The 27,199-nt window shown below is 48.6% G+C and overlaps 2 protein-coding genes and 1 long non-coding RNA gene across 4 annotated transcripts; all 3 read right to left on the reverse strand.

Moving 5' to 3' along the window:
* Positions 1 to 486: 486 nt before the first annotated feature.
* Positions 487 to 3,130, reverse strand: LOC123363478. Of its 2 annotated transcripts, none has more exons than XR_006576772.1 (3): positions 2,186 to 2,339; positions 783 to 831; positions 487 to 538 (listed from the first exon to the last, which is right to left on the reverse strand). It is a non-coding gene; the product is annotated as an uncharacterized LOC123363478 (long non-coding RNA). The 2 variants fall into 2 exon arrangements; XR_006576771.1 differs by lacking the exon at positions 2,186 to 2,339 and adding an exon at positions 3,030 to 3,130 and having other exon boundaries at positions 488 to 538.
* Positions 3,131 to 16,868: 13,738 nt separating this feature from the next.
* Positions 16,869 to 17,961, reverse strand: LOC123365336. The gene is made up of 2 exons (XM_045008095.1): positions 17,681 to 17,961; positions 16,869 to 17,543 (listed from the first exon to the last, which is right to left on the reverse strand). The coding sequence occupies exons 1-2, from the start codon at positions 17,870 to 17,872 to the stop codon at positions 17,088 to 17,090; spliced, it is 648 nt and encodes a 215-aa protein (XP_044864030.1). The 5' UTR covers positions 17,873 to 17,961; the 3' UTR covers positions 16,869 to 17,087.
* An 826-nt stretch (positions 17,962 to 18,787) lies between these two features.
* On the reverse strand, positions 18,788 to 25,306 carry LOC123365240. Its single transcript, XM_045007950.1, has 7 exons — positions 25,136 to 25,306; positions 23,740 to 23,788; positions 23,440 to 23,494; positions 22,509 to 22,610; positions 19,848 to 21,009; positions 19,457 to 19,637; positions 18,788 to 18,810 (listed from the first exon to the last, which is right to left on the reverse strand). The coding sequence occupies exons 1-7, from the start codon at positions 25,232 to 25,234 to the stop codon at positions 18,788 to 18,790; spliced, it is 1,671 nt and encodes a 556-aa protein (XP_044863885.1). The 5' UTR covers positions 25,235 to 25,306.
* Positions 25,307 to 27,199: the final 1,893 nt, after the last annotated feature.

The following is a 27,199-nucleotide window of genomic DNA, read 5'->3' on the forward strand; positions in this document are numbered from 1 at the left end:
CCTCCTTGGAACCTATGCTGGGGGACTGGAGGAGGGGCCATTACCCAAGTGCTGCTGGATCCCCTACTCACCGTACCAGAAAGGCCAGCCTTCCTCCTGACCTCTCCACCTCACCTCCCCGGGGTGCACGGGGCTGCTCCCAGAAAACATTTTCTCCCGCTCTTAGGAGGGGAGGCAGGGTTCAGTGCAGTCGACACAATCTACCCCTCCCCCCCACTGCCCCAGGTTAAAGGAGCCGTTATGATGCTGGAAGAAGGGAATGACCCACTGTACGAAGGCGTGGGGGTGGATTAGAGATGGCAACTTCTGCAGGGTGGGAATGAATTGCAGGAGTCTAAAGGAGGAAGAGTTGCCTGCGTGGTACATAGGTCGGGGCAGGGGAGGGATTACTCGGGCTACTGCCCCTGGGTGGGGATGAATTGCATGACGCTAAAGGAGGGGACTGACCCACTGCAGGATTTATGGAGGGGGGCATTGCCTTACCATGTCTCTGGGGATGCACCAGCCTCCTCCACCTCTTCCTCACAGCGTCCAAAAGCTGCCAGAAGTGAGACATAAAGGAGACATTGAGCTGCTTGGACACCCTCTGCTTCTTAGCAGCCTATTGCCCCAGATTTCAGAGGCAGCCTGTGAACGGAGCCCCAGCCAGTGCCTCTGCACAACTCCGGGCATTTCTGTGCCTTCGCAGGAAGAGGGGAGGCAGGTGGGGGAATAGACCCTATTTCTTTGCTTTGCATGGGGCCTGAGTCTGCCACCGCAGCTGTGGGTCAGGGGCTGCTTACCTTTCGGTTTCTTTTTTGTCTTTCTGGGCCTCCTCTTCCTCGGAGAAGCCTGCCACACACAGAGAAAGCAGCAAGGTTAGAAGAGAAACTCCTCAATAAACCTGGGAGAACAATGAGCCAGAGGTGATTGCCATGTGGGGCCAGAGGGAAGATTTTCCTTCTGGGAGAATATTGCGCTCTTGAGGCATCATGGGTAGGCATTGTTCTTTCCTATGATGCAGCCAATATAGGGCACAAAGCACAACCATAACAGGGGTCACTGGAACACTCCAGGGGTTGGAGAAACAGGGATTGCTGGTACCAGGAGCCTGCAGAGTTTATAAGCATTGAAGGAGAGAGCCTGCAAAGTTCTCTCTCCTGCAGAGATGATCTTGGGTTCTTGGATACCTAAACAGGGGAATCTCAAGTTGGAGGAGAGAGGTTTATTTTACCTCTGTATTTGGCACTGGTGCAAACCACTGCTGCAATCCTGTGTCCAGTTCTGGTGTCTAACATTCAGGAAGGATGTTGATAAATTGCAGAGGGTTCAGAGAAGAGCCATAAGAATCTTTAAAGGATGAGAAAACCTGCCTTATAGTGATAGAGTTTAGGAGCTCAGTCAATGTCGCTTAAAGAGGTTAAGGGTGGTTTGAGGAAAAGTCTATAAATACCTACATGGGGAAGAAATCATTACAAATGGGCTTTTCAATCTAGCAGAGAAAGGTCTCACATGGTCCAATGGCTGGAAGTTGAAACTAGACCACATTCAGACTGGACAGAAGGTGTCCATTTTTAACAGTGAGAGGAATTAACCAGTGGAACAATTTACCAAGTTCATGGTGGACTGAGTCTCCATCACTGGCAATTTTTTAAATCAAGATTGGACATTTTAATTCAAGGTATGCACTAGGCATGATTGTGGGGAAGTTCTTTGGCCTGTGCTAGACAGGAGGGTCAGACTAGAAGATCACAATGGGCCCATCTTGCCTTGGAATGTGTGAAGCACAGCACCTTCCAAAAGTCTAAGTTTGTCACATCTATGTTTGACATGGCCCATTTTCCATAAAACAATTGTTAACCTGCTTTGAATATATTCCCGTCCTTTAATTCTTTATTGATTGAATCCTATATCAGTTTGTCCATTATTTCAGGCTAAATGGCCTATAAGAAGCCAGGCCAACCCCCCGTAACTTTTTGAATATTGACAAAACATTAGCACACTTCCAGCCTTCTGGAATTCCCTCAGGAATCCTACATTGGTTAAAAAATTAATGTCCGTGGGCCAATAACCTCCTGAGCCAGCTCTTTGAGGACTTTTGGGTAGAGATGATCCGATCCTGCTGATTGAAAACTACTTCTGTTTGGTTCCTGCATTTCAGCTGGCATCAATCCAGCCTTTCCATCTCTCAAGGAGCCTCACTTACCTCAGATCTGGCAAGCCTGATCACAGCATAATACAGAAGAAAGAGCAGCAAGATCCTTAGGCAGGAGGCAGAATTGAGAAAGAGGAGGAGTGATCTCATTTCGCCGGGCTCAGGCACTAAGAATCACAGATACACTCAAAGCAGCACCAAGTACCCAGGCTACACCTGAGGGCAGGTTGCTGCTCTGGCATCAGGCAGGCGCTGATGTCGTCTCTAGGTCACAATGAGGCTGCTCTCCTGCAATCTCCCTCTAGCCTGTGAGGTGTCAATGCTGTACTTAGATCAGGAGATAGGATGTGGCAATCGCCCAAGGGGGCTGAGCTGCTGAGCTCAGAATAAGGCAGGAGAGAGGGCATCAGGTTTCCCAGGAAAACCCTGGGTCTTTTCCGAGCTCTATGACTCTCAAGCCCCTAGGAATAGGACATTTTTTCCCTACTTGTGGGAATCCTAAAACCCCTGAGGCAGAATCTCCCAGCCTGAAGTGAGAAGCAGCCCTGAAGTGATTATCCAGTGCTAAGAGGGCACAAAAACGTTCACGGTATCACCAGCCCAAGCATTCCAAACCCTTGATCTGGGCCCCAACTAAATCATGAGATTGGCTTCCAAATAATGAAATCTTCAAAAAACAAACATCAGTGGACCACTTCATTTGCCTTCTGGTGTCTGAGCTGCTAGGGTGCACTCAATTCACGTTCTTCAGGTTCTCTTTGCAACCATGAAGGAATAAAATTGGTTAACAAATAAAATACAATAAAGAGCAGAGATTCTCAAATAAATCACTTGACTCCAGCAGTGGGTGCTTTAAGAAAAGCACCCTATATCATAAGTTAATAAAGAGCCCTACCTCTTATTAACATCTTCAATCAGTAGCTCTCAAAGCACTTTAAAAAGAGGTCTGTTCATTCCCTCTGAAACACCTGTCATTGGCCATTGTCGGAAGACCGGATACTGGCTAGATGGACCTTTGGTCTGACCCAGTGTGGCCGTGTTTATGTTACAGCTGTTCAGTCTCCTTGATACCTGTGATGTCATAATCCCGCTCAGTTCTCCAGTATTCTTTGGAGTATGGATGGAAAGACAGGGTAGATGTCACCTAGTGAGCAGGGCCTGTAAGAGCAACCGGTGTTGAGGCAGAGAGGGGCTCCTGGGAGAGCAGAGTCAGGGCTCCGTTAAAGAGCCAGAGGCAAGGGCCCGGCCTGAGTGTAACCCACCAAACTTTGATTACACCCGTACCCGTAATAATTCCATTGTATTGCAGGGACAGTGAGCAGGTTCAGTCTGTTCTGACAGCGGAACTCCCACCTGTGGAGAACACCACAAATATGCAAATTGGGACAGGTGCGGATGCCAGTACCCTGAGTAGCTCCGATTTGGAGAAAAGACACCACAGTGTAGTAAAGCTGCTCAGACTAAACAAAAACATTCTTCTGTTGATAAGTCGACAATCTGTGCATTAACTAAGTCGCCTCATAAATCGAAACATGCTCTTATCATTACAGCAATACAGCACATACCGGTCAAAGAAAAATAACAGAATCTAACATACAGATTTCTTCAGTACTGAAAGGTACATGGGCCACTAATCCTATGCATTGAAAGCATGCGCTGCTCATTTGGCATTTATGTCCTCACGTCCTCTTGAGCTGACCAAGCAGCAAGCACCCTATTCTTTGAATATGCTGGGATCTTTCTCCTGGCAGTTATCTGCTTGCTGCAGGTAGCCAAAGCAGGCCTGCGAACATCAGCCCTCAGGGCAGAGATCTTCAGCACCCTTCCGATATGGCTGTCTCTCTCTGGGGCTGGCTGAACTGGCAGAACAGGTTGGCACCCCCTTTTTTTTAAATTTGGGAGTCGAATTGGCCCTCCACTCTTGGAGATGCCCTACTGAGCATGTGTGACCCAAAGCAGCCCTCTAGTCACACCCTACATGCGATGGTAATAATCTTTGTACAAAATATGCCTTGTGAGGTACCCAATATTTTCCACAGGAATTGAAATTAGGGGAGGTGTTCGAATTTACAGGGGGGCGGGGGTGTCAGGACCGATGAGATATATAAAAGAGATACGAATAAAGTAAATGTTTTGTTACGATGATGCAAATTTAACATAAGGATAATGCAAGTTACAACAAAACATATAACAACATCTAGATTTCTAAAAACATATTACATTTTTTTAAATGTATTTAATTTAAATAGACTTTTGAAAAATAAGCCATCATGGGATAAGAGGGAAGTCCTCTCAAGGATCAGGAACTGGTTAAAAGATGGAAAACAAAGGGTAGGAATAAATTATCGGTTTTCAGAATGTAGAGAGATAAATAGTGGTATCCCTGAGGGTCTGTACTGGGACCATTACTGCTCAACATACTCATAAATGATCTGGAAAAATGCGTAAACAGTAAGGTGGTAAAATTTGTAGATGATACAAAACTATTCAAGGTAGTTAAGTCCCAGGCAGACTGGGAAGCGTCACAAAGGGATCTCACAAAACTGGGTGACTGGGCAACAAAAGTGGCAGATGAAATTCAATGTTGATCAATGCAAAGTGATGCACATTGGAAAACAATCTCAACTATACATACAAAATGGTGGTGTCCTAAATTAGATCTTGGAGTCATTGAGGATAGTTCTCTGAAAACATGCACTCAATGGGCAGCGGCAGTCAATGATTCCCAACATTGTGTTTTGCCTTTTTAAAAAAGAGCAGGAGTACTCGTGGCACCTTTGAGACTAACACATTGATTTGAGCATAAGATTTTGTGGGCTCAAGCCCACTTTCATCGGATGTAGCCCACAAAAGCTTATGCTCAAATCAATTTGTTAGTCTCTAAGGTGCTACAAGTACTCCTGGTCTTTTTGCGGATACAGACTAACACGGCTGCTGCTCTGAAACCGTTGCTTTTTTTAAGAAAGGGATAGATAATAAGACAGAAAATATAAAATTCATGGTACTTGTACACCTTGAATACAGTGAGGAGATCTGGTCACCCCATCCCAAAAAAGATATATTGGAAATGGAAAAGGTACAGAGATGGGCAACTAAAATGATTAGGGATATGAAACAGGTGGGGAAATTAAAATGACTGGGAATTGTCATCTTAGAAAAGAGAGGACTAAGGGTGGATATGATAGCGGTCTATAAAATCTTGGCTGGTGTGAAGGAAGTGAATAAGGAAATGTTATTTTAATCCTTCACATTCAACAAGAACTAGCAGTCACCCAATGAAATTAATAGGCAGCAGGTTTTAAAAAAAACAAAAGGAAGTACTTCTTTCACACAACATAAAGTTTTAACGCGTGGAACTCTTTTGCCAAGGGATGCTGTGAAGACCAAAACTATAACAGGATTAAAAAAAGAACTAGATCCATTCCTGGAGAATAGGTCCATCAGTGGCTATTAGCCAGGATGGGAGGGATTGCAACACCATGCTCTGAGTGTCCCTAGCCTGTTTGCCAGAAGCTGGGAATGGGCAACAAGGGGATGGATCACTTGATGATTCCCTGTTCTGTTCATTCCCTCTGAGGCACCCGGCCTTGACCGCTGTCGGAAGACAGGAGACTGGGCTATATGGACCATTGGTCTGACCCAGTATGACCATTCTTATGTAAAAATTAATTATAATAATTTTATAATAATACAAATGTTTAGTACAGAAACTCCCCAACATAATGACCTCTCAAGATAGCAACAATGTGAGATAACAACCTTGGCAAATACTGCATTTTAAATATCTTGACCTACTGGGAAACATATTTATATACGTTTCCATTCCCCAGTCCACAAATCTAGCATTCTGGAGCAAAGTCACTAAAATATAGTCCAACAAACAAATGTTTATTTAAGGTGCCCCTTATTTAAGCCGTCGGAGGTGCTTTCACGTGAGTCCACCTCCCAGGTGGGGGGCAAGAAGGCACCTTGCTCGTTCCTCCAGCTGCTCACTGTTCGCTCTGGCCACGGCTCTTCATTCACTCCACCACTCTGTTGCCAATGGCCCTGCGCAGTCACCTTCTGCTGCCACCTGCCACTGTGACCTCTGCGAGTTGGTCTCTTGAGGTTCCACCCGCTCTCCAGGGCCACCCGAGGGGGCGCAAGTGGGGCAATTTGCCCCGGGCCCCGGGCTCTGCAGGGGCCCCCCAAGAGAACAGCTGAGGCTCCCGCCTCCGCCCCTCTCCTGGACCTTAGAGCGCATCGAGCGGCGTCCTCAGACAGCGCCGCAGCGTGTCTCCGGTGGGGCCCCTGAGCCCCGCCCCACTCCGAGCCCCGTGGGGAGGGGGCGGGGCTGCGAGCTCCAGGAGGACCTCAGCTGCCTCCGCTCGGCGTGAGCTCACAGCAGAATTTTTTTATTGTTTCTTTAAACAATCAAACACAGCAAGCAGCAAATATTTGGCCACACACTTCTGAAACCGCAAACCATGTTCAGGTTTTGGCAGACTAATTTCAGCTCTTCAATTAAAATTTTTTGAAGGAAAGCAGACATTGTCCGTGATTTTTTTCTGCTTTTTAAAAACCCTTAGTTTTCGATCCAGAAAAAGTTTTGATGGAAAATATTTGTCCAACCCATTTAATGAGCTTTAGTGCTTTTTAGCACTAGCTGATGCTGAGAACCAGTGATACCTTGTAAAGAAGTTTTCTCAAAACTGGGTTTGTGCCGAAATGCGGAAGGTTTATTTTTCCCAGGGGCGCCCGTGGTGGGGGGGAGCGAGTGGGGCAATTTGCAGTGGGCCCCACAAGGGCCCCCAGGAGAATATAGTATTGCAATTTTTTTATAGAAGGGGCCCCCAAAATTTCTTTGCCCCAGGCCCCCTGAATTCTCTGGGCGGCCCTGCCGCTCTCAGTGATTTCAGCTGAACTCTCGGTGGGGGAACCTCGCTGCTAGTGCAGTCTGGGCTGTCTTTTACACAAAAACACTGTCCCCACAGGAACAGTGTCCCCACAGCAGGACTAAGCACGTAGACCTGATTATCAGTGATTTCAGCTGCAGTGGTCACTTAACAGAACAAAAGACTATCTGTGGAGCCTAATCAGCTCTGTCTTTAAACAGTGGAGAGGGACAGGTCCCCACCCTCTCTTTTGATGCCCTCAATCAGCACAGGCTAATACAGTTCTACTGCCTTTTACTCATACAATAAGAACAACAACATTTCATTCCCAACCCCATCCCCCGCATTCAAGTGATTTATAACCCAACCCCAGCCAAAATCTATCACTTGGGCAACACAGCTCTGTTTGCTGGATACCTAGGTAGATTAGGTGTGAAGGTAAATACATTCTGGTCCTGAAGCCTTTCCCTGCAGCCTCCAGCTCATCATTAGTTGTCAGGGAGAGCTCATTGAGACTTTGCTTACAAATCATGATTTGAAATTATTAGGTTGGCCAACATCATGGAAATGAATGCACTGGCATTATCATAAAAAACAACAGCTGTATAAGGAAGCTAGTCTAGGTTCATACTTTTCACATCTATTATACTTTCAGAAACACGTATTTTATCATACACTGTATATGCTTTTAAAGTATGTATTAATGTTTCAATTTCAATTCAAATTTCCAAACAGTCACTAAATTGGCATGTTTCAGAGTAGGAGCCATGTTAGTCTGTATCCGCAAAAAGAACAGGAGTACTTGTGACACCTTAGAGACTAACAAATGTATTTGAGCATAAGCTTTCGTGGGCCCACTTCATCGGATGCATAGAATGGAACTTATAGTGCAGAGAGATATACACAAACAGAGAACATGAAAAGGTGGGAGATGCCCAAGCAACTCAAAGAAGTTAATTAATTAAGATCAGCTATTATCAGCAGGAGAAAAAAAACAAACTTTTGTAGTGATAATCAAGATAGCTCAATGGATCGTGTGGTGTGTCCTGGATGGAAGCTGGAGGCATGTAGGTAAGTATAGCGGTCAGTAGGTTTCCGATATAGGCTGGTGTTTATGTGACCATAGTTTATTAGCATAGTAGTGCCAAGGAAATGGACCGCTTGTGTGGATTGATCTAGGCTGAGGTTGATGGTGGGATGGAAATGGTTGAAATCATGGTGGAATTCCTCAAGGGCTTCTTTTCCATAGGTCCAGATGATGAAGATGTCATCAATGTAGCGCAAGGAGAGTAGGGGTGTTAGGGGATGAGAGCTAAGGAAGCGTTGTTCAAAATCAGCCATTAATATGTTTTGCATACTATGGTGCCATGCGGCTCCCCACAGCAGGGCCACTGACTTGAAGGTATATATTGTCCACAAATGTGAGATAGTTGTGGGTGAGGACAAAGTCGTAAAGTTCAGCCGCCAGGTGTGGCATGTAACTAGTTCACAAAACTGGGCGGGGGGAGTGTTGAGGAATTTCAGGGTGGGGTAGGGAAATCCCTGGAGGTACCATTTGAAAGCTAACAACTCTCTGGTCAATAAGATCATGATGCAACATTACATGGAGAGTTATGAGTTCCCCCTCTACGACAGTACTTGTGAAAACCTGACAGCCCCTCCTAGGCAGTGGTGAGCTGGAGCAGGTTCCCACAGGTTCTCAAGAACCGGTTGTTAAAATTAGACCTCCATGGAGAACCGGTTGTTAAAGGGCCAGGGGGTAGGCAAAGAACTCTGGTCTGTGGGCCGGACCATCCTGCTGCTCCCAGGATTCCCAGCTGGGGAGGCTGAGGCTCCTCCAGCCCTTCCCCCGCTTCCCCCCCAGCTGCAGCGTGGCCAGCTGCCAGCACCAGCTGGGCAGCTCAGCTGAGCTCTGGAGTCGTCCTGCTGCCACTTTTTGAATGGCCCAGCAAGGGATGGGGGTGGGGGGGGGCTTCTGCAAGCTCCAGGGCTGGCCAGAGGAGAGGGGAAGGGGCAAGTTGGGCAATTGGCCCAGCCCCTGCAGGGGCCCCCAGCCCCACGAGGATCTCTCCCCTGGCCCCTCCCCACCCTTAAATCAGAACTTTTTATAGGGAACCAGTTGTTAAGATTTTGGCAGCTCATCACTGCTCCTAGGCAAATGCTGTTAAAGAGATCTGTCCTAAAAAAAGGAATGGGGGTTTATATAAGCAGCAAACAGGGTCATCAAGACTGCAGGGGAAGGAGATGGTAGTGAACCAAGCAATTTACATTTCAGCAAAGACAAGTGAGGGGAGGGTAGATCATATGTAATGTTGACAGACCCTGGTAGCTGGCAGGCAGGATCAAACCTGGGACTTCTGGAGTTTAGTGCATGATCTAAGAGCCAACTGGCTGGTTGCTAGAATTGTAGAGCAGACTCATTTAACTGTCTCTAAATGGTCTCGAGCCACTAGATAGCACAGAACCCTACACCCAGGAGGTGTGTGGGTTACATACTTCCCCTCGCTGAGAAAGCACGTCCTGAGCTCAGAGACTTCCTGGTTAAAATCCAGACGAGCCCCCACTTGTAACATTGACAGACCCCTGTTGGTGGCGAGCGGGTTTGAACCTAGGGCCTCTGGAACTTACTGCATGAGTCTCTACCGCATGAGCTAAAAGGCTGCAGCACAGATGCATTTTAGCTCTCTCTCATTAAGTGGTCTTGGTGCCACTAGAAGAGACAGGATACCACACCCAGGAGGTGTGTGGGTTACACACGGAGCCTTCACCAACAGACTTCAGGTCTCCTTCCTCACAGCTTGGATAAACTTTGCTTTGAGGGGATCCTTTAGAACAGTGGCTCTCAACCTTTTCAGTCTACTGTGCCCCTTTCAGGAGTCTGATTTGTCTTGTGTACCCCCAAGTTTCACCTCACTCAGAAACTACTAGTTTACAAAATCAGCTCTAAAATACAGATGTGTCACAGCACACTCTTACTGACAAATTGCTGACTTTCTCCTTTTGCCTGTATGAAATTTTAACCTGTACTTATTTCGCTAGTGCTTGTTAGGTAGCCTGCTGTAAAACTAGGCAAATATTGACAGGAGTTGTGGACCCCGTGCCCCTGGTTGACAACCACTGCTTTAGAAGAATCAGCTTCCAAGACTCAAGGGGCTAGAAAAGAAAGGGGCAGACAACCCCACATTCTTTCACCTAACAAAACAAAACCACCAGCACCTTTGGGCCCCTGGAAGAGAGCTTGAGCAAGGGGGAGCCAGGCACCACTTTGCTGGGAGACTGTGGTTGAGAGAAACCATCTTGAAGAAAGCCCGTGTGAAATAAGGCATACATTGATATTGGAGAGAGTAATTAATCATTGGAACAATTTACCAATGATTGTAGTGGATTCTCCATCACTGACAACTTTTAAATCAAGACTGGATGTTTGTCTAAAAGAGCTGCTCTAGGAATTATTTTGGGGAAGTTTTCTGGCCTGTGTGATACAGCAGCATTCCGGCCTTGGAATCTATGACAGCACCTTCCAAAGGGCAGTACGGGTTAGTAGACTATTAAACACGTGAGGAAACTGAGGTACAGAGAGGCAACTCATCCAGGCTCATGCAACAGGTAAGTAGCAGAACTGCGACTGCACTGAAGTTTCCTGACTGCCTAGCCAGTGCTCTGCCCATTGGAACACACTGTCTCCTCGATAGTACATTACATTCCTGCAAATAAATTCTGAAGAAGGAAAGGAGAGCATTCACGCTAGCAATCAGATTTCTTGGAGTTCTGCTCATCCAATCAGGGAACAGAATGAAGTCATATGACCCGAGTGTCCAATCCACACACTGTGAGTTTTAACTAGCAAACTGATTCCTGAAGCAGAATTATTCATTGAACTCCCCCCGCGATTATTTTTGAAATAGGGATAAATTTGAGTGCCCTGGAAGCTTTTTAGGGAGAATTTGTGAAGAGGCAATGGGATGGGTTCACAGCTTAAATTATTCCCCATGAATTAGTTGCTTGGCTGTAAAGATAAGTGCTTCCATACCCCGCACATATCAGCAACTACTGCCGACCCAATACATTCAAACAAGGCAGGCGTCCCGAATCATGAGATTTTAAAATTATCTGGGGGATTCTTTTGATTTCCCTTATACTTTTTGAACCATTAGGGGGGTCCCATTTTGAAGCATGATGGGCTAGACATTTACTATTTTTTAAATGAAAGTGGAGATTCTTGCGTGCTCGGGGATGGCCCCACTCCGGGGTACTCTCTCTGCACCGGCCGCTGCCCTACCCCTGATCAGCACATTAAGTTCAAACCAAATACAATTTATTGAACAGCAACTGTAAGGAAAACAAGGAAAAATGGAAGAGGGTTAAGGGGAACAAGGGACCCGCCTTGTGGGCTTGGGGGCACCACAACCAGCGTCTCTGGGATGTGAGGGCAGATCATAGACTGTTCCTCACACTCCTGGCTAGTCACACCATCAGTCTCATTGAAGCCCCAGGCCCCGCTTTCATCTTGGAATCTGGGGTTAAACAGAATATTGACAAAACTAACAGAATCTAACATACAGATGTCTTCAGTACTGAAAGGTACACGGGCCACTAATCCTATGCATTGAAAGCATGCGCTGCTCATTTGGCATTTATGTCCTCACGCCTTCTTGAGCTGTCCAAGCAGCAAGCACCCTGTTCTTTGCATAGGCTGGGATCCTTCTCCTGGCAGTTATCTGCTTGCTGCAGGTAGCCAAAGCAGGCCTGCGAACATCAGCCCTCAGTCATACCCCAAGGAGAGTCTCTTATCATCAGTATCTGTGTCCCAGGACAACAAGCACTTGAGAACATCAGTCATCTCCCAAGGAGAGTCTCTTATCATCAGTCTCTGTGTCCCAGGACAACAAGCACTTGTTCTCAGCCACTTTGGCCCATGCTTACAAGGCCCACTGGTTGCTAGGGAGATGGTGGAATTAGTGGGCCCCTTCTGTTAATGGGCATGCTGGCAGGGTGGGATTCAGTAGTATGGAAATCGGAAATAGTATAAGGGACCTACCATCAATCAAACCCTAACCCTTCTCCTTGGCCACTTAAACCCTGCCCCTTGACCCCTTAAGCCACGACCACCTGTCACTGGAAGTCCCACCCATGGGGAATATTACTTCTGGGGTCAAGGAGGACACATAACTGGAAGCAAAGGGTGTCATGTGACCCCTCTAAGAACTCCTCCCACTGCCCTCTACCAATCAGGAGGGATTTCGCCCCCATAGGCCTACCTGGAGAGGGGATTTGACCAATCAGGGGTGTTCCGGGGCATGGTGACCCATCCGGAAGTGGTTCGTGTGACCCCTCTAAGAACTCCTCCACTGCCCTCTGCGAATCACGATGGGTTTCAGCCACACAGCACCGCCCTGAGAGCAGATTTGACCAATCGGTGGTGTTCCAGAGCCGGGTGACTTGCCCAGAAGAGAGTCGTGTGACCCCTCTAAGAACTCCTCCCAGCGCTCTCTGCCAACCAGAGCGCATCACCATCACCCCATAAGACCCAGCAATCGGAGCAGAAGAGGCCATCTTTTACCAAGGACGCGTGCTTTAGAAATCGTGGAAACATGGACTCCTTCACCATCCTGGTGAGAACTTCAGACTTTGTGTTAGCCCCGAGGGCCTTTGGACTTGTGTGGAGAAAGCGCTACATGAGCGACAGTTCCGACGAGGGCCCTTTGACTCAGCCGTTGATGGATACGCCAGTACCCGAAACCCAAACCCTCGTGAGGCACCCCGATGAGCATGAAGGCCTCTCATTGTCCGTCCCACTAGAGGCCTTTGAGAGCTGACAGCGGTAGCATCAGCTGTTTTTGCTCATGTCTGAGACACAGATCTGAAGAGGAAAATCCGGAAAAGGACAAAATGGAAGCATGGACCAGCTCAGACTCCCTTATGGTAGGGGTCGTGGTGTCCATTTTTACAGGCGTTTGTAAAACGGCATGTGAAACCAGGCGATTAATAACATTTATTTATTTAAATGTGTCAGTATGAATGTGTCCCCCTTCATATTTGTGTTAGTAAAAGACGGTACCAGTAACAGTCATTTCTACACAGGCAGCTCTGTTAAAGAAAATATATTACACCCCCGGGGAAGTTGGGAGCTTCGGCGGGGTGAACCCTCTTTCTCAAGTGGCCAGAAAGCATAGCAAAACTTTATATAGAAGACAGGCTTTCAGACAGGGACACTTACACTTTACACATTTCCACCCCACCATCAATCTCAGCCTGGACCATTCCACACAAGAGATCCACTTCCTAGACACCACAGCACTCATAAACGATGGCCACATAAACACCACCCTACTGATCGCTATACTTACCTACATGCCTCCAGCTTTCATCCAGACCACACCACTCGATCCATTGTCTACAGCCCAGGTCTATGAAACAATCCCATTTGCTCCAAGCCCTCAGATAGAGACAAACAGCTATAAGATCTCCATCAACCATTCTTACAACTACAGTACCCACCTGCTGAAGTGAAGAAACAGATTGACAGAGCCAGAAGAGTACGCAGGAGTCACCTAATACAGGACAGGCCCAACAAAGAAAGTAACAGAATGCCACTAGCCATCACCTTCAGCCCCCAACCAGTGGCATATTATCGCCTAGGCCAACAAGGCTTAGGCCTAGGGCGGCAAATTTGCTCACGCCCCCTCCCCAACTCTGCCCCTTCCTCAAATCCCTGGATTGCCTCCTCTCCCAGGCGCGCCACGCTTCCCCCCTTCCACCTCCCTCCCAGGCTTGCCACGCTAAAGTGATGGGAGAGAGGGAGAAGTGACTAGCGGCACACTCAGAGGAGGCGGAGCAGAGGTGAGCTGGACCCACGGATGCGGGGAGTAACCTGGGGGGGCCCGGGAACCGCTCCCCATCCCAGCTCATCTCCGCTCCACCGCCACCATCCCTCGAGCGTGCCACAAGTCCCCTTCTCCCCACCCCCTCCCAGTCTTGCCGCGGGGGAGCAGAGGTGAGCTGGTGCATGGGGTGGGGAGGGGGCACGGCAATTTTTTGAGGGCCTAGGGGTGGCAAATTTGTTAATCTGCCACTGCCTCCAACTAAAACCTCTCCAGTGCATCATCAAGGATCTACAACCTATCCTGAAGGATGATCCATCACTCTCACAGATCTTGGGAGACAGGTCTGTCCTCGCCTACAGACAGCCCCCAATCCCACAGCAACCACACACCACACAACAAAACACTAACCCAGGAACCTATCCTTGCAACAAAGCCTGTTGCAAACTCTGTTCACGTATCTATTTAGGGGATACCATCATAGGACCTAATCACATCAGCCACGCCACCAGGCACATCTACCAATGTGATAGATGCCATCATGTGCCAGCAATGCCCCTCTGCCATGTACTTTGGCCAAAGCGGACAGTCTCTATGTAAAAGAATAAATGGACACTAATCAGACATCAAGAATTATAACATTCAAAAACCAGTCGGAGAACAATTCAATCTCCCTGGCCACTTGATTACAGACCTAAAAGTCACAATATTACAACAACAAAACTTCAAAAACAGATTCCAACAAGAGACTGCTGAATTGGAATTAATTTGCAAATTGGACACCATTAAATTAGGCTTGAATAAAGACTGGGAGTGGATGGGCCATTACACAAAGTAAAACTCTTTCCCCGGGCTTATTTTTCCCCCCACTACAGTTCCTCACATCTTCTTGTCAATGGCCCTGGAAATGGGCCATTTTCATTACCACTACAAACAGTTCTTTTTCTCCCCTGCTGATAATAGCTCACCTTAACTGATCACTCTCCTTAGAGGGTGTATGGTAACACCCATTGTTTCTTGTTCTCTGTGTATATCTATATCTTCCTACTGTATTTTCCACTGCATGCATCCGATGAAGTGGGCTGTAGCCCATGAAAGCTTATGCTCAAATAAATTTGTTAGTCTCTAAGGTGCCACAAGTACTCCTGTTCTTTTTTCACTTTACACAAACCGGCTCAAATGCATTTTAAAAGAAACAAGACCATTGGTTCATATGTGGATGTGCAATGGCAGGCAAATTTGGTGGATATGCACCAGTTCTCCAAATGCAACAGCGGTTTTAAGTACATCTTAACAGTGATAGACATTCTATCCAAATATGCCTGGGCCTTAGGTCAAAAACACAAGACGAGTGGTGAGGTATCCAAGGCCTTTCAAGCTATTTTCAGCAAAGGTCACGTGCCTCTTCCTTTGAGAAATGCGACCACGTGAGACTATCTAAAACCAAAGGAGCTTTTGAAAAAGGTTATGAAAAGACATTTACCGATGAGATATTCCTTGGGCATGCCTAGCCTTGCTCAAAACAGGTTTCAACAAGCACAGACATGTATTTTGTGATAATTTTCACAGCCATGTTACCCAATAAAGCACCCCAGGTAAGGGGTTTAAAGACAATTGATGTTTGGTGTTTGTTTGTTTTTTTAAAAAAAGACCAATTCAGAAAAAAGTACACAGATTATTATTTTTTAATTGAAATAATCGCTCGTGAGGTCCCCTAAATAATCCCCCCGAGGGGGATTCCACTCACCCTCCCTTTTCACAAATATCACCAAGTCAGTGTCGTGGTACAGGAACCACTCTTGCAACCTCTCAAGGAGGTTGTATAGTTCTAAGCGGGCAGAAGCGGTGGTGAAACAGGCTATGAAGACGTTGGTATTGCCAGAGACAGAGTACCGGTCTTTTGCGTGCTTCCAAGACACACACACGGTTTCAGCGTCAATAAACTCACAGGATGAAACCTTGTAATTGGGGGAAAACAGGTACTGAAAGAGTGGAGAAATTGGAGAGGGTCCAAAGAAGAGCAACAAGAATGATTAACGGTCTTGAGAACATGACCTATGAAGGAAGGCTGAAAGAACTGGGTTTGTTTAGTTTGGAAAAGAGAAGACCGAGAGGGGACATGATAGCAGTTTTCAGGTATCAAAAAGGGTGTCATAAGGAGGAGGGAGAAAACTTGTTCATCTTCACCTCTAAGGATAGAACAAGAAGCAATGAGCATGAACGGCAGCAAGGGAGGTTTAGACTGGACATTAGGAAAAAGTTCCTAACTGTCAGGGTGGTTAAACACTGGAATAGATTGCCGAGGGAGGTTGTGGAATCTCCATCTCTGGAGATATTTAAGAGCAGGTTAGATAAATGTCTATCAGGGCTGGTCTAGACAGTATTTGGTCCTGCCATGAGGGCAGGGGACTGGACTCGATGACCTCTTGAGGTCCCTTCCAATCCTAGAATCTATGAATCTATACATCTATAAAATCATAAAAGGAAAAAGATACAGATGAGAGCTAGAATTGGTTAAACGGAATCAATTACATACAATAATGGCAAAGTTTTTGGTTCAGGCTTGTAGCAGTGATAGAATAAACTGCAGGTTTAAATTAAGTCTCTGGAGTACATCCCCAGCTGGGACGGGTCATCAGTTCTTTGTTCAGAGCTTCAGATTCTAGTAAAGTCCCTTCAGAGGTAAGAAGCAGGATTGAAGACAAGCTGGAGATGAGGCATCAGCCTTTTATAGTCTTTTCCAGGTGTAAGAACACCTCTTTGTCCTTACTGTGGAAAATTACAAGCAAAATGGAGTCTGGAGTCACATGGGCAAGTTCCTGCATACTTTGCTGACTTACAAGGTGCATCTGCCTTCTCTCAATGGATCAATTGTGTAGCTGATGGTCCTTAATGGGCCATCAAGCAGGCTAGGCAGAGCTAACACCAACTCGTCTGGGATGTCACCCAGAAGCATAGCATAAGTTTGAGATACAGACATGATAAAGCCAATATTCATAACTTCAACTACAAAATGACACATTCATACAGACAGCATAATCATAACCAGCAACCCATAACCTGGTCTTAGACCCCTTATATGACCCCCTTTACAAAAGATTTGGTGCCACTACAGGACCTTGGTTGCAATCATATTCTATACGGTCCCAGTTCAAGTCAAGAATGTGACACAGGCATCTTCCGGTTTGGTCATTTTCTTTAAAACACGGCCAGGGTCTGCACTAAATTGCACAGCATTTATCAAGGTCACCCCTTACGCTAAATGTTCTTGGGTAGGCACAGACATTGCGTAGCATAACCTATGGCAAGAACAGTGTTTAATAAGCTTTCCAAACAGAACTCAGCACACAGGCGCCGGAGCTTGAAGTTTAGATCTACTGAAGTCCAAGTCACACAGTCATGGTGCTGTTGTGCTGGCGCATCTATGACACAGCCCTCACAATCTTCAAAAAGCTTTTCCCTAAGGCACTGATGAAGGACAGCATAAACAGCAACACGTACAATAGTCCGCATGACTTTTTTACGCTCACGACGTGGCATTGGCTCAGTTAGTTCCATGCCAAGCCGCCTAAACTCCTCATAGCCGTCATCCTTGGAGTCCTCTTCAACAATTTGTACCGGCATTGAGCAAAAACAAGGAGAGCCCGGTTCATCTTCGCTGCTTGATGCAATGCTGTCCAGGGCCTCTGGGTCCTCTAGAAAGGCATCGTCAAGCTGTGGAGAGATTTTCAGAAAAGAAACAGTGTAAGCTCCCACTCCTTGTTTTTAAATATACACAACCCACCCCACCCCCCGGTTCCTAACCCCATTACACCCCATCATCAACAGTCACTTCTTAATCATTCATTTACCTGAGCAATGTCTTTTCCGTTCACCTTGTCCTCCGATGACTCCCCTGAGCTGCGTTCACCTTCCACCTCTAGGGGGGCTGACAATGAGAGGCCATCACACTCATCGGTGTGCCTCACGAGAGTTTGGGTTTTGGGTTCCAGCGTATCCATCAAGGGCTGAGTCAAAGGGCCCTCGTGGGAACTGTCGCTCATGTAGCGCTTTCTCCACACAAGTCCAAAGGCCCTCGGTGCTAACACAAAGTCTGAAGTTCTCACCAGGGGTGGTGAAGGAGTCCATGCTTCCACGATTTCTAAAGCACGCATCCTTGGTAAAAGATGGCCTCTTCTGCCCTGGTGCTGGGACTTATGGGGTGATAGTGTTGCGCTCTGATTGGCAGAGGGCGCTGGGAGGAGTTCTTAGAAGGGTCACACGACCCTCATCTGGACAGGTCACCCCGTCCCGGAACACCACCGATTGGTCAAATCTGCTCTCAGAGTGGTCCTATGCGGCCGAAACCCATCGCAATTGGTAGAGTGCAGTGGGAGGAGTTCTTAGAGGGGTCACACGAACCACATCTGGATGGATCACTCCACCCTGGAACACCTCTGATTGGTCAAATCCCCTCTCCGGGTCGGCCTATGAGGGCGAAACCTCTCCTGATTGGTAGAGGGCAGTGGAAGGAGTTCTTAGAGGGGTCACATGACATACTTTGCTTCCGGTCATGTGTCCTCCTTGACCCTGGAAGTAATACCCTGTGGGTGGGACTTCTGGTGATAGGTGGGCGGGGTTTAAGGGGTCAAGGGGCGAGGTATTAGGGGTCAAAGGGCCGGTTTGAGTTTGATTGACGGTACGGCCCTAATAGTACTACTGGACACACTTAGAGGCCCTTGCCTTCCAAAAGGGTGGCTTTGTAAATTTAGTATCAGCTCTTCTTGAAGGAAGGATTGATTCTTGAACCGCATGAAGGAAAGTAATAAATCCAGTGAGCTAGCCACACCCTCAGTCTCATCAAAGCTCCCAGGCCCCCCTTCATCTTGGAATCTTGGTTTAAATGTCATACCCCAAGGAGAGTCACTTATACATCAGTCTCTGTGTCCCAGGACAACAACCCATTCTTCTCAGCCACTTTAGCCCATGCTTACCGGGCCCACTGGATGATAGGGAGAGGTTGGAATTTGTGGGCCCCTGCTGTTAGTGGGCATGCTGGCAGGGTGGGATTCAGTAGTATGGAAACCGGACACCCTTGGAGGCCCTTGCCTTCCAAAAGGGTGGCTTTGTAAATTTAGTGTCAGGTGTTCTGGAACGAGGGTCCTTGGACATTGGGGACTTCACTTTGTGTTGCAGCTTGCTGAAGGTTTGCTTCAGGCACATTAACATCTTTTGGAGAACTTTGCTCCTTGAAGGGGATGTTGTCCTAGCTCTGGAGGCCTTTGGTGACTTTGAGGGAGAACCGTCAGGACTCTCACTTGCTTTCTCCCCAGCTTGCGAAAGCCCTGTTGTACTCGTTGCAACGGACACCATCTTTGGTTGCTTGCGGGGAGCCCTTTTCCCCTTTCCATCCCGCCTCTTGCTCTTGTCTACTGGAAGGAGCCACAGCACTGGCATCTTATTGTGGTTGGATGATGCTGAAGAGTCTCCTGGAGTCCATCGCTGTGGAATTCCATGGGATCTTCCCGGCAAGTCAGCACCTGCCGAGCCAGCTGGTCTCTTCCGTCGATGCTTACGACACTTCTCGCAAACTCTGATTGGTGGCTGGTCCCTGGAGAGCTTTGAATTCACAGTTCCATTGAACCCACGTGAATGCATGATGTCTCGAACACCATGCAGCTCAGCAGATGTCTCCTTTGGAGTTTTCTCACCCTTCCTCTTTCCTAGATATGCCTTGCGGCACTGCTGGCAAACTGAGACCTGGCCCACCAAGGGGCGGGAGCTGCTCAACATTTCCGTCAGCTGCTTGATCTGCAGGTCGTGTGCAGCCTGCCCAGCAATGAGAGAGTCAAGGGTGGATCTTGTTAGCTGCTCAGAGCCTGGTGCCTCTGGGGCAACCTGGTGCCATTGGGTCCTGGGAAGATCTGCCCTGCCCTCACCTGCTTGTGCCCCTGGCTGCAGGCAGGAGCCTTCTCCCAAGAGAACCTTCCTCTCCATGTGCAGCTCCAGCTTCTCTTCAGTCCCTTTGGTGCCGCTCACATTGCTAAGGTGCTTTCTCAACTCGCTCCTATAAATCTGGAGTGTCGCTACGAGTGTCTTCTCTGCTACTCTGGTTCCTGGAGGTGGCGATGTCAGACCCATCCCTGCTGGCAGAGTGCAGCGATCTGGGTTAGTCTGGTTTCCTGCCGCGCCATCATTCCTGCCCGTCTCCATGGTGGTATCTTCCACTGGCGTTGGAGGACGTGTGGAAGAAGAGGAGCTTGTGCTTCGCCTCCCCGTCTGCAGGAAATCGGTCTCCATCTCACTGAACTCCACACGGGCTCCCCTGGCTGGGACGGCGTGAGGCAGCTTTGCCGGGGGCTCTGGGTCCAGGGTGAGCAGCCCCCTCTGCATGACCGGATGCTGATGCCTTATGTGGAGTTCGACGGGGTGGGAAGGATGTTGTCCCATCGTTGGGAATACCGCTGTTCTGTGCTTGCCTGGCTCCTTAGGGGGGTGGAGTGGCCCAGGCGGGGCAGTCTCTCTCCGGAGGGGAACATCTCTGTGCGACTCTCGCACCATCTTAGGAAAGGCCTTCGTTTGGATCTGCCAGCATTTCTGAGCCACGTGATCCTGCAGCTTGACTACCGCTGTGGGCACAAACCTGGCCAGGATGGCATCAGGGGATGCCATGATCCTATGGGCCTTTTGGGGAAGGGGTCCCCAGGGGCAGACACATGGCTCCTGGATCTCCTGTGCACGCTGAGGGCTGGTGTTGGATCTGAGGGGCTCCGGGACCTTTGCTGGAAATCCACATTTGGGCGGATCTGTGTCTACTTCCAATTGATGATTGGCGTCCCGCTTACCCAGCAATGACTCCCCCGGGATGGGGGTTTGTGGAGCCCCCAGTCGCCTCTGCAGATGCTTCTGCCGGATGTTGAAGTCTGAGCCATGGACTGAAGTCTGGTCCAGACCCGTGGTCTGCTCTCCCCGGTCTCGTCTGCTGTGGGCAGGAGGCCTGGGGAGAGGCTGGGCTTGGATGGGATGAGTGGATCCTTCCCAGCTCGCGAAGGGCATGATCTCCCCTGTGTGGCAGAGGGGCTCCGACTTAATGATGGAGGCTTCTCTCAGGGAAAAGGAGCTTTGACTCCAGAGGGCAGAGTTGGTGGATTCCCTAGAGGAGTAGGAGAACTGGCTCGTGGCAGAGGTCGACACACTCGGCCTGTGGGAGAGAGCAGACAGGGACAGATGGGACATGGCCCTGCTGAGCAAAGGCAGGGCTTGGGCACAGCCTTCCCACAGTAGTGCAATGGGGCAGTGCCTAGGCATGCATTGCACACCACAGCCTGACACAAGGACATCAACTGGGTAACGCAGGACTGAGAGGGGGAGCCGGCACTCATTTTATCTAGAACGATAACCCCTTCGTCACACGCACATGTGCAGCACCTCGCACAATGGGGCCTTGAGCCTGATTGGGGACCTAGTGCTATTTTAACACAAAGATTAGCTAACAACAATTGCTTCGGGTGAGGAAGATGTGAGCATGTGGGTGTAACCCTCGCCAGAGGAGGTGGTGAAGGCCAAGGATACTGGGCTAGATGAACCTTTGGTCTGACCCAGTCTGGCTGTTCTTATGTTCTTACATTCTAACCGACTGGAAACCTGTCCTCTTCTAATGGCTGACACTAGAGGCTAACAACCTACTATTTCTCCCAGTTAATGGAGATTCTCTGGTGGTGGGGGACTGTGCTATGGCCCTAAAAGTCCTGGGTTTGAACCCAGCTGATGACTCATGTTTGGGGTGTATCACGTGGTGTCCCACTCACTGCTTGTCTGGAGCCTATTCTGGGGATTAGCTCTCGAGGCCAATGCCCCTTCCAATTGTCGCATGTGGTCACATCATCTCTCTCTCATTCCGGGAACTGTAGTGTCCTCTTATTAGCTAGGCCACTCAGCGTTTCCCCCTCTTCCAGGGTACAGTCCTTCCATTGCCTGTCACTCCCACAGTGACCCAGACAGTCCTCCTATTCGCTGCCCCGCCGGTCTGGGCCGTGCCCTCGGTGGCAGGTAGGGAAACCTGGGCCCACACTTCACACCGGGCTCCAGGCCAGGGACCCTCAACCCAGCAGTTCTGGGCTTTCCTCTCCCAGCCTGGACTGCTTCCTACTACTCCTCGTTCCCCTCCTTGCTCTGGGTGCACCAGCTCCAAACACTCCCCCCTCTTCCCAGGGAGGGGCTGCCTTTTCCCAGCCACAGCCCCTGTCTCTTGCCAGCTTCCTGGCTTTATCGGCCCTGCCTATTCCTGCCCAGCTGAGCCTGCTTGGAATCAATTCCCTGCTCCCTGGCTCTTCCTCCAGGTGCACCCTGTGGAGTTCATGGGCCTGCCTGGCCACCTGAGCCCCTTCCAGTCCTATGTGGGGAGGACACCCCCTCACAGCGTGTCATTGGATTGCTTTTTCTTTCAAACACAGCACGGGCAGATTCTAGACAGTCGCCTGCTGGCAGATATTGCCGTACAGAAGGATTTGATCCTACTCACAACCCCAACTTGTAGTCTCTGCATTTAATTTCTGATAATCCCTCACCTCACTTTCACTGGTATCTCACCTGTTATTTTAGGATGCCGGCGTGTCTGGTTTTCCCTGCTCCCTCCTCTCTACATTCATTATCCCCTCCCACCCAGCCCCCAGTCTGGTGCCCCCCGCTCAGTTGCCTTACGGTATCAGAACTGCATCCAGGTATCTGGCCACGTCCTGTTGCCTCCTCTCAAGAAGCCAGAGGCTCTGAGCCAAGGGGAGCTTCTCCAGGGGCACAGGGCAGCTGTGGAACAGAGAGAGCAGATAGCTGAGTGCAGGCCCTGCCCTCAGGCCCTCTTTTACCTAGAGGGGCGGCACCGAAAGGCTCCCTGTCCCATTCTCCACTGAGGCAGCCTCCTCCCCTGCAATACCCGGGCCTTGGATGTTCTGGGTTGTGGTTAGCTGGATTGTTAGGTGATCCTGTCTAGTGCTGTGGAGGTGAGTGTCTATCCTGCTGGCTGCATGTGTCATGTCCCTTCCACAGAAGCTAATCAACATATAGGATAACAGCCTACTCTAGCTACCAACTATGCAGCTACTTCTTTAGCTCTAAGGGGTGCTTTATGCTGCAGAGCTGAAGGTCCAGGGTTCAAATCCTCCTTGGAACCTATGCTGGGGGACTGGAGGAGAGGCCATTACCCAAGTGCTGCTGGATCCCCTACTCACCGTACCAGAAAGGCCAGCCTTCCTCCTGACCTCTCCACCTCACCTCCCCGGGGTGCACGGGGCTGCTCCCAGAAAACATTTTCTCCCGCTCTTAGGAGGGGAGGAGGGTCCAGTCCAGTCGACACAATCTACCCCTCCCCCCCCACTGCCCCAGGTTAAAGGAGCCGTATGATGCTGGAAGAAGGGAATGACCCACTGTACGAGGCGTGGGGGTGGGTTAGAGATGGCAACTTCTGCAGGGTGGGAATGAATTGCAGGAGTCTAAAGGAGAAGAGTTGCCTGCGTGGTACATAGGTCGGGGCAGGGGAGGGATTACTCGGGCTACTGCCCCTGGGTGGGGATGAATTGCATGACGCTAAAGGAGGGGACTGACCCACTGCAGATTTATGGAGGGGGGCATTGCTTACCACGTCTCTGGGGATGCACCAGCCTCCTCCACCTCTTCCTCACAGCGTCCAAAAGCTGCCAGAAGTGAGACATAAAGGAGACATTGAGCTGCTTGGACACCCTCTGCTTCTTAGCAGCCTATTGCCCCAGATTTCAGAGGCAGCCTGTGAACGGAGCCCCAGGCAGTGCCTCTGCACGACTCCGGGCATTTCTGTGCCTTCGCAGGAAGAGGGGAGGCAGGTGGGGGAATAGACCCTATTTCTTTGCTTTGCATGGGGCCTGAGTCTGCCACCGCAGCTGTGGGGTCAGGGGCTGCTTACCTTTCGGTTTCTTTTTTGTCTTTCTGGGCCTCCTCTTCCTCGGAGAAGCCTGCCACACACAGAGAAAGCAGCAAGGTTAGAAGAGAACTCCTCAATAAACCTGGGAGAACAATGAGCCAGAGGTGATTGCCATGTGGGGCCAGAGGGAAGTTTTTCCTTCTGGGAGAATATTGCACTCTGAGGCATCATGGGTAGGCATTGTGCTTTCCTATGATGCAGCCAATATAGGGCACAAAGCACAACCATAACAGGGGTCACTGGAACACTCCAGGGGTTGGAGAAACAGGGATTGCTGGTACCAGGAGCCTGCAGAGTTTATAAGCATTGAAGGAGAGAGCCTGCAAAGTTCTCTCTCCTGCAGAGATGATCTTGGGTTCTTGGATACCTAAACAGGGGAATCTCAAGTTGGAGGAGAGAGGTTATTTTACCTCTGTATTTGGCACTGGTGCAACCACTGCTGCAATCCTGTGTCCAGTTCTGGTGTCTAACATTCAGGAAGGATGTTGATAAATTGCAGAGGGTTCAGAGAAGAGCCATAAGAATCTTTAAAGGATTAGAAAACCTGCCTTATAGTGATAGAGTTTAGGAGCTCAGTCAATGTCGCTTAAAGAGGTTAAGGGTGATTTGAGGAAAAGTCTATAAACACCTACATGGGGAAGAAATAATTACAAATGGGCTTTTCAATCTAGCAGAGAAAGGTCTCACATGGTCCAATGGCTGGAAGTTGAAACTAGACACATTCAGACTAGACAGAAAGCGTCCATTTTTAACAGTGAGAGGAATTAACCAGTGGAACAATTTACCAAGTTCATGGTGGACTGATTCTCCATCACTGGCAATTTTTTAAATCAAGATTGGACATTTTAATTCAAGGTATGCACTAGGCATGATTGTGGGGAAGTTCTTTGGCTTGTGCTAAACAGGAGGGTCAGACTAGAAGATCACAATGGGCCCATCTTGCCTTGGAATGTGTGAAGCACAGCACCTTCCAAAAGTCTAAGTTTGTCACATCTATGTTTGACATGGCCCATTTTCCATAAAACATTGTTAACCTGCTTTGAATATATTCCCGTCCTTTAATTCTTTATTGATTGAATCCTATATCAGTTTGTCCATTATTTCAGGCTAAATGGCCTATAAGAAGCCAGGCCAACCCCCCGTAACTTTTTGAATATTGACAAAACATTAGCACACTTCCAGCCTTCTGGAATTCCCTCAGGAATCCTACATTGGTTAAAAAATTAATGTCCGTGGGCCAATAACCTCCTGAGCCAGCTCTTTGAGGACTTTTGGGTAGAGATGATCCGATCCTGCTGATTGAAAACTACTTCTGTTTGGTTCCTGCATTCAGCTGGCATCAATCCAGCCTTTCCATCTCTCAAGGAGCCTCACTTACCTCAGATCTGGCAAGCCTGATCACAGCATAATACAGAAGAAAGAGCAGCAGGATCCTTAGGCAGGAGGCAGAATTGAGAAAGAGGAGGAGTGATCTCATTTCGCCGGGCTCAGGCACTAAGAATCACAGATACACTCAAAGCAGCACCAAGTACCCAGGCTACACCTGAGGGCAGGTTGCTGCTCTGGCATCAGGCAGGCGCTGATGTCGTCTCTAGGTCACAATGAGGCTGCTCTCCTGCAATCTCCCTCTAGCCTGTGAGGTGTCAATGCTGTACTTAGATCAGGAGATAGGATGTGGCAATCGCCCAAGGGGACTGAGCTGCTGAGCTCAGAATAAGGCAGGAGAGAGGGCATCAGGTTTCCCAGGAAAACCCTGGGTCTTTTCCGAGCTCTATGACTCTCAAGCCCCTAGGCATAGGACATTTTTTCCCTACTTGTGGGAACTCCTAAAACCCCTGAGGCAGAATCTCCCAGCCTGAAGTGAGAAGCAGCCCTGAAGTGATTATCCAGTGCTACGAGGGCACAAAAACGTTCACGGTATCACCAGCCCAAGCATTCCAAACCCTTGATCTGGGCCCCAACTAAATCATGAGATTGGCTTCCAAATAATGAAATCTTCAAAAAAACATTCATCTGGGGAACACTTCATTTGCCTTCTGGTGTCTGAGCTGCTAGGGTGCACTCAATTCACGTTCTTCAGGTTCTCTTTGCAACCATGAAGGAATAAAATTGGTTAACAAATAAAATACAATAAAGAGCAGAGATTCTCAAATAAATCACTTGACTCCAGCAGTGGGTGCTTTAAGAAAAGCACCCTATATCATAAGTTAATAAAGAGCCCTACCTCTTATTAACATCTTCAATCAGTAGCTCTCAAAGCACTTTAAAAAGAGGTCTGTTCATTCCCTCTGAAACACCTGTCATTGGCCATTGTCGGAAGACCGGATACTGGGCTAGATGGACCTTTGGTCTGACCCAGTGTGGCCGTGTTTATGTTACAGCTGTTCAGTCTCCTTGATACCTGTGATGTCATAATCCCGCTCAGTTCTCCAGTATTCTTTGGAGTATGGATGGAAAGACAGGGTAGATGTCACCTAGTGAGCAGGGCCTGTAAGAGCAACCGGTGTTGAGGCAGAGAGGGGCTCCTGGGAGAGCAGAGTCAGGGCTCCGTTAAAGAGCCAGAGACAAGGGCCCGGCCTGAGTGTAACCCACCAAACTTTGATTACACCCGTACCCGTAATAATTCCATTGTATTGCAGGGACAGTGAGCAGGTTCAGTCTGTTCTGACAGCGGAACTCCCACCTGTGGAGAACACCACAAATATGCAAATTGGGACAGGTGCGGATCCCAGTACCCTGAGTAGCTCTGATTTGGAGAAAAGACACCACAGTGTAGTAAAGCTGCTCAGACTAAACAAAAACATTCTTCTGTTGATAAGTCGACAATCTGTGCATTAACTAAGTCGCCTCATAAATCGAAACATGCTCTTATCATTACAGCAATACAGCACATACCGGTCAAAGAAAAATAACAGAATCTAACATACAGATTTCTTCAGTACTGAAAGGTACATGGGCCACTAATCCTATGCATTGAAAGCATGCGCTGCTCATTTGGCATTTATGTCCTCACGTCCTCTTGAGCTGACCAAGCAGCAAGCACCCTGTTCTTTGAATAGGCTGGGATCTTTCTCCTGGCAGTTATCTGCTTGCTGCAGGTAGCCAAAGCAGGCCTTCGAACATCAGCCCTCAGGGCAGAGATCTTCAGCGCCCTTCCGATATGGCTGTCTCTCTCTGGGGCTGGCTGAACTGGCAGAACAGGTTGGCACCCCCTTTTTTTTAAATTTGGGAGTGGAATTGGCCCTCCACTCTTGGAGATGCCCTACTGAGCATGTGTGACCCAAAGCAGCCCTCTAGTCACACCCTACATGCGATGGTAATAATCTTTGTACAAAATATGCCTTGTGAGGTACCCAATATTTTCCACAGGAATTGAAATTAGGGGAGGTGTTCGAATTTACAGGGGGGCGGGGCTGTCAGGACCGATGAGATATATAAAAGA

This window comes from Mauremys mutica, chromosome 2 (assembly GCF_020497125.1).
Source record: "Mauremys mutica isolate MM-2020 ecotype Southern chromosome 2, ASM2049712v1, whole genome shotgun sequence".
Lineage (NCBI taxonomy): Eukaryota > Metazoa > Chordata > Testudines > Geoemydidae > Mauremys > Mauremys mutica.

Coding starts and splice junctions, on each gene's coding strand:
- LOC123365336 (XM_045008095.1), bottom strand. CDS start 17,872: ATGAGCGACAGTTCCCACGAGGGCCCTTTGACTCAGCCCTTGATGGAT. Junction 17,544..17,680: donor ACGGAAAAGACATTGCTCAG/GTAAATGAATGA, acceptor ATCTCTCCACAG/CTTGACGATGCCTTTCTAGA.
- LOC123365240 (XM_045007950.1), bottom strand. CDS start 25,234: ATGAGATCACTCCTCCTCTTTCTCAATTCTGCCTCCTGCCTAAGGATC. Junction 23,495..23,739: donor GACAAAAAAGAAACCGAAAG/GTAAGCAGCCCC, acceptor CACTTCTGGCAG/CTTTTGGACGCTGTGAGGAA. Junction 21,010..22,508: donor CTGGATGCAGTTCTGATACC/GTAAGGCAACTG, acceptor TCTCTCCCACAG/GCCGAGTGTGTCGACCTCTG.